Genomic DNA, 6,953 nt, shown 5'->3' with positions numbered 1-6,953 from the left:
AAGTTGTTTGGTGGGAAACTTCAATTTGTCTCAAGTTTCTCCAACAACAGATAAATAAAGCACTGTTGTGTGAGTACATGATAACAAAGCAAGCTGAGAGGGAAAATTTGCCGCCTGTGCCTACATAGGTTTCATCAAATTTAAACTTTGCCGTGCTGTGCAACTTGCTTCCATGCTCAGACAACAGAACTACGATGGTCTGTTGTACAAATTTGGGGATCTTACACTAGGTGTACCAAGTAGGATTTCTCAAAGTTCATACAACACTTTGTTGTACAACAGAACACAAAAACTTGTTGTGTGATAGTTCAAATTCCATTTTGGTGAGCTTGTTCTGGGAGGGAATTATGTGCTCATTTCCCTCCATTCTAGGCCTCACATTTACACAACAGAAAGTTCTAAACTCAGTTGTGCAATATCTTCCTAAAAAAAAAGTTTTCAATTTGCTTACATTCGCATAAGAGAAACAGATTTGTACCGTTGTATGATAGAGTTTGTGTTAACACACAAAAGCAAATTTTTGTTCTATTGTGTGATGAGTGTTGTGTGTTTCGATTTTTGTAGTACTGTTTGAGTTATTAAGTCATAAAAATGGTAATTGTATTTGAGTAATTAAGTCCTAAAAGTGGTAATTGTATGTATGTTATACGTCAACATGCACTAGAATTTTCCATTTGTACTTGGAACCAACTATTTTACAGTAACTCCTCTGATGTGTATTTAGTTGATTTCTTCATGTCTATTGCATCTTTCTTATTTGAGGGGCTATCACTGGAAGTCGATAAGAAATAATCATATTTACATGCGAGTGGAGTAAATGATTGAATGCTTTTGCAAATTGCTCATTTAAAAATTCAGATTGACATGATATGGGCCAAAGGGTTGGAAGTTAGGAATAGAGGAGAGGGCACTATGTTGAAAAGAAACTCATGAAGCGTCAATTTTTGAAATAAAAGATAGTCACTTTACCTTGAGATTGAGGCGTGGCGATGCTCCGGCATCACTACCTGAAACAACCAATCACTTTCAATCTAAGATCCCAATCAATGTTGCTTGATTAATTTGATATGAATGTTAATTGTATAGTAAGTTAGTACCAACTATAATATGTTTAACGACAATGGTTCTTGATACTCCTGTATACGAATCATCCCCAACAAATAATTTGAAGCTTGAGATATTGCAGGTGCTCGTTTAACCACTGCATTACAACCAAAAGAAACCACATGATGAATGACTATGTTTGCATTTTTCTTTGATTTCAGGATCTTGGATGCATGGCTTTTGTAATACGAAGCATTACGGTTTTGAAAAAGCCGTAAACCTATGATGCTATTTTTGTTTCGGAGGTAGTATAGACCCCATGAAATTCCAAACGTCACTTTTGGACGGATAATTTTTTGCAACCTCTGTTTGGCTAAGGAATTTTGGAAATAGCTTGGGCTTGGGCCTTCGGCCCAAAAATAGCTTAAGGTTAGAATCCACAATCTACTTTGGACACCCAACAAACGAGTATGCTAGTGAACCTAGCCCAATAAATTAGTTGACCTTTGACCCGAATATCTCCCTTGACCCACTAAGGTTCTTGTAGCTCATGACAGCATCCTTGCATAATTTTGAAATCTACTAGCTTGTGCGTGCATTTACGATTTTCTTAATTTACTTTATTCTGCAGCATGGTATTTAGTTTTCAGTTGGAATATTATTTGAGTAAATGTGACTTTGTGGAAAATAAAGGATTTAAAAGGAAAGAAGTTGACAAGGAGGCCAGTTTTGGCGCATGCGTATCTTACCTAGTTGGCAGTCCCTTCTAGGTAATAGTCTGGTTGGCAGTCCCTTCCAGACTACAGCTCGGTTGGCAGTCCCATCCGATGCGTCATCTGGTTGGCAGTCCCTTCCAGATGACTTGAGGTAGTTAGTCGGCAGTCCCGTCTACTACCTATGGCTAGTTGGCAGTCCCAACTAATCACCGCCTCCTATTCCGGTTGGCAATCCCTTCCGATGCGTCATCAGGTGGCAGTCCCTCCCCGATGGCATGAGATGCCTAGGAAGTAGTCATTCCTAGTCATCAAATGAGTTTCTTGGAAAAAGAGTGAGTTGGAAATTTTTTTTATGAAGTCTTGCTGCATGGTTGTTTTGTTGGAAAGAGAAATGGGGAAGCATACCATAAATTGTTTTGATTCTCGTTTCGGTTTTGTCCACTCACTCTAATGGATTTTATATGTTTTCCCCTGGGCCCTTCGTTTTCAAATGCCCAGATTTCAGATTAGCAGAGATCACGTCCAGGCTCAAAGGACTTTGGAAATCAGCGCTTCCGTTTTTGTCCGTAGGTTATTACTTAACCTACCTTGTATGATATCGGCTTAGTTTTAGTGTTGCTCTGATAACCCCTTTTCTTTTAAATTTGATGGATGTTGTTGTTCGGATTGTGGTTGCTTACGAAGGTTATGTTGGGGTTTGAAATTTCCGAATGTAATATATGTGCTTGGGTTGTAAATAAGTTATTGTAGGTTGAGTAGAAGTTAAAGTTGTAATCATGTCCAGGTTTGTGAAATTTTGGGTAGCCCATATTTAGGGGAGGTTCTGCCGAATTTTAGGTAGGATTTCACTTAACGTGGGCCCCGTAGGCTCGTATCCAGGTAATTGGGGTGATTCCTGGGTCGGGTCCTGTCAAAAAGAGAAGACAAATTGAACAGAAAACTCTTGGGAAATTGTTGAAGTGTGGTTTTGGACTTTCAAATTTGTAGAAGGCTCAAAGTTGAAAATTATGCCTTTGTCCATTCCCATGTTGGTTAGAGTGAAGGTTGGGCCCAAAACAATGATAATTGGCCCACAAAAATGGTGACATAAGGTGGTCCATATATGCTCTGCTAGGTCCTTAGGATTTTTGTGTCCTTAATCTTCATTTCGAAAACCCTAGCTTAGCCCCATTACAACCTGTTTTAAGTGCGTACTTGATCCTTGAGATGGGCAGCCTTTGGTTAGTGGAGTCAGGTACGCAGTCGAGCTTATGGTTTAGGTCCATTTGTGCACTTAGTCATTTCATGAGGTCTTTAAAAATTCTTCACAAAATGCGTTTATTGATGAAATATGCAAGCTGTTTGTTGCCTTACAATTTATTCTATTGCATATACTTGAGTGTGAAGCTTTTAAACATAGCCATTTATGAGAGAAAAATCGAGAGTATGCCTTGTGAGTTTGGATTGGACTTGTTCGAAACATGCTAGCATTCACTGTATAACTTAAGTTCTCCATATCTTGCTTAGTCATATGAATGTCACATGTTTATTAACCATGGAATTATCTATGCGATTTTGATTAAGTGTTTAACGTGAAAGCCATGAGTTTGGAGTCTTTGAGACAATAGTTAGGGGAAGTAGAGTCATTCACTTGTTTTTTGTCGAGTCTTTGTTTTGTTTTTTATTTTTGTTTTACTAAGGGACTAGCAAAAGCTAAGTGTGGGGTAGTTGATAGGAGCAAAAAGTGTGACAATATTATTGAATATGTGTGCCATTTTAGCCTTGTTTCTCCCTTAGTTTAGTGTTTTGATCCATTAAGTCATTTTGAGAGCCTTGTTGAGTGTTTGGAGTGAAATAGGCGGAAAAATTAAAATTCATGAAAAATCCTAACTGGATCAGGATTCCTCACTGTTGACTGTTTTTGCGGTCTTTACATTTTAATTCCCTTTATTTTCTCTAGAAAATTCTGATATTCTCCTCCTTGTTGTAGGAAACATTGCCTGGTGGAACTCTTGGAAACACTAATGATGGAGTCATAAAATAAAGCATTAAGATATTTGACCAAGCAATGAAGAAGGGAAATAAAGGAGAAAGACGTTTTCAGTTGGGGAATAAAGGAGAAAGACGTTTTCAGTTGAGGAATAAAAGAAAAAGATGTTTCAACTGGAAAATAAATAAAAGAAAAATGTTTCAGCTTGGAAATTAAAGGAATTGCCCCATTATGAGAGGAGTTAAGGCCTTAAAGGAGATGTTTCAATTGGAAAATTAAAGGAATTATGATGCAATCTCATCCGTCTAATGATGAAGGGTATGATCGACAAAAGCCAACCAATGCTCCCCTATAAATAGGCAATGTCCATAACAGAATTAACATCACTTCCCAGCCAATATCACTTCCTGACCAAGATAATTTCTGGCCTATCACTTCCTGGCCAAAAACTTTTCCGAGACTCTGCCCAATTCACTCCTTAAACTTCCATCTCCTACAAGACAGTGACCACCATCCATCCATCAATCTACGAAGCTCTTAGGCGCTGAGTCAAGGACGCTCCACCACCATAGCAGAGACAAGTTCATCACCTTGCTGCTAAGCCGCTGAGGAAAGCTTCAAAGTGTAACTATGACTCTACTTATAATTTTTGTTTCGGTTTTGTGTGTTTGAATTTACGAGTTGTGTAATTGGAGACATGAAATTTTTAGAATATTTTTATTAATATTTTTGAGATTTTCAGTTTATTATTGAGTTAATTTCGAGAATTCATTTATGATGCATGTTACAATCTAGTACCCTTTTACGTGTTTAGGTAATTTTCAGAGTTAGGTTCATAAGTTTTCATGCTAGAAAAACGGTGAGAGTTCTTGTGTGTTTGCTTACTTTGCCAAGAGTAATTGTTATTTGTTAAGACGCTGAGTTAAACAAGTAGTAATTATTTCTAACGGGTGGTAAATCATGCTTTAATGATTAAATGATTCTGGAAATTACGTGTTAAATTATATGTGTAATGGTTAATTTGCACGTGTGAGTTGATTCGAGGGTTAGATAATACTACTAGTTAAGAGAATTACGCTGAGTGTTTTCGAAAATTAGTAGTATTAGGCTTGGTAAGGACTTTTCCGATCCAAGCCTATATTAGAACGAATCAGATAAATGGATTGATCCGCTGAGGCTTTTTATTTGGGCTTTTATCTAGGCATTTAAGATGGGCACATTTTTGTAGCAGTTGAAATGAATTTTCTGTTTTTACACTTTGTAATTTCCGAGTGGTATTGGTCTAGGTTAGGGAAGTCGATCATTGTATATAGTTTTATTAGTTTTGTTTTTATTTTAAGTAGAATAGGAACCAAAATTGAAAACCCCCCATTTTATTCTTTTATTTGTTAATTGACCTTTTTGTGTAGGTGTACCCTACAATCCCCGGACTGAACGATCCCTGCTTATCCTATACTGACAACTACATTTTGCAGGGTTAAATTGTGAGGCTATTTTAGCCGCATCAGTGTTTTGTAGGAACTGTTTTGGTCGTTTTTAGGAATTGTTGTGTGTTTTTTAGGGATTCTTGTTGGTGTTTTTTAGGGATTTTGTTTCCTACTTGTTTTTGGTTTCCTAATTAGTGTATGACTAGTAATCCTTGCTGTATATGGATTCTTAATGTGAACATGACTTGTAAAATATATTTAAGTAGGATTAGGATTTCCACAACCCATTATATGTTGTATTTCTCTCTGATTTCGAAATTGTATGTGTATATACTTGTTGTTTTCGTTGCTTTCATGTTGTTCTCTTAAATTTTCGTGTGACATTGTTGTGTTTTCTAGTTTAATTTCGTGTATTGCATGTAAGTGCCCTAAATCCCCAGTTTGAATTATCCTTGCTTATTCTATACTAACAATGTTCCTCAACTTTACTCAAGTTCAACGATATAATAACCAATAATTTGTTTTGCTTCCCCTAGAAACGTATATCTCAAAGTTGAAGATAAAGTCTTTAGCTTTAAATCTGGTGGGGTCTCACATGAAGGAATAGGTGGTGTAGTAGAAGGTGGCAAAGGTAAAACTGGTGGAACACGTCTAGGCAAATATGATGTCAATGCCTTTAAGTGTGCAATAGTCTCAACATGCTCCTTACTCTCAAATTCGGTTCTACCTTGAGCAATACAAGTTTCCATGTAATCCTTTGATGAATGCTCAATAAAATTCTTCCCAACAATATCATCTATAACATCAATTCAGAAGCATTCATCAAGATGATATAATGGACTCCTCATAGCATCAAAAATTTGAAATCCAATATTTGTGTCAAATACTGTCATGGTGAGTAAACCTTTCTTAACATCAATCTTGACCCCGACAGTCATCATAAATGCTCTACCAAAAATGATAGATAACTCATCATCATCATCCTCATAAGGAGGGTCCATGTCAAGTACAACAAAATTGGTCGGCACATTAAGCTCATCTATCTTGACAAGAACATCCTCCACCACTCTATGAGGCTACTTGATACTCCTATCTACTATCTTAAGCTTAATCTTTAGAGGCTTGATTGACTCCAATGACAAAGTCTTGTACACATCATAGGGCATAAGGTTGATGCTAGCCCCCAAATCTAATAATGCTCGATCAAAGCTTCGTGACCCAACGATACAAGGAATAGTAAAAGATCTGGGGTCACTAAGCTTAGGAGGCAACCTCCTTTGAAGTACGGCCGACACACGCTCTCTCAAGTACGCATCCTCATTCTCCACAAACTTCTTCTTATTGGTGCACATGTCGTTCAAGCACTTTGCATAGGCCGGAACTTGCTTGATGACATCAAGTAATGGGATATTGATGTTAACGGACTTGAATAGGTCAATGAACTCTTGTTTTTGTATCTCCTTCCTCTTCTTTTGATCTTGGGCTCTTTTAACTTGAGGATAGGGAAGTCTGGGCTCTGATGGAGTCAAATTAAGAGGTGGAGAAGAAGTGAGACTCCCCCTTGAAACCCTAAGGGTGGTAACCATCCCATTAGGCCTCAAGGCCTGGCCTAGTGTAGAATGGATCGGTCCACTCCTATCCCTAGAATCCAAAGATATATGAGAATAGTCTTCCTCCTTATTACTCCCCCCTTGATGTACGTGATGCTCACTAGATGATGAAATAGGCGTTGTACCATTAGAACTCAAATCCGAAAATGTAGTCTGACTAATAAAGTGATCCTTATAGGTGTTTTTG

General features: G+C 37.5%; 1 protein-coding gene across 1 annotated transcript; it reads right to left on the bottom strand.

Moving 5' to 3' along the window:
- Nucleotides 1-6,232: 6,232 nt before the first annotated feature.
- LOC112203980 lies at nt 6,233-6,742 on the bottom strand. Its single transcript, XM_024344869.1, has one exon. The coding sequence runs from the start codon at nt 6,740-6,742 to the stop codon at nt 6,233-6,235; it is 510 nt and encodes a 169-aa protein (XP_024200637.1).
- Nucleotides 6,743-6,953: the final 211 nt, after the last annotated feature.

Source organism: Rosa chinensis, chromosome 5 (genome assembly GCF_002994745.2).
Source record: "Rosa chinensis cultivar Old Blush chromosome 5, RchiOBHm-V2, whole genome shotgun sequence".
Classification (NCBI taxonomy): domain Eukaryota; kingdom Viridiplantae; phylum Streptophyta; class Magnoliopsida; order Rosales; family Rosaceae; genus Rosa; species Rosa chinensis.
The sequence above is the reverse complement of the archived record's forward strand: the minus strand, read 5'-3'. Positions and strand labels throughout refer to the sequence as shown.

Excerpts from the sequence above, each read along its gene's own strand:
- LOC112203980 (XM_024344869.1), bottom strand. The coding sequence starts at position 6,742 with ATGGTTACCACCCTTAGGGTTTCAAGGGGGAGTCTCACTTCTTCTCCA.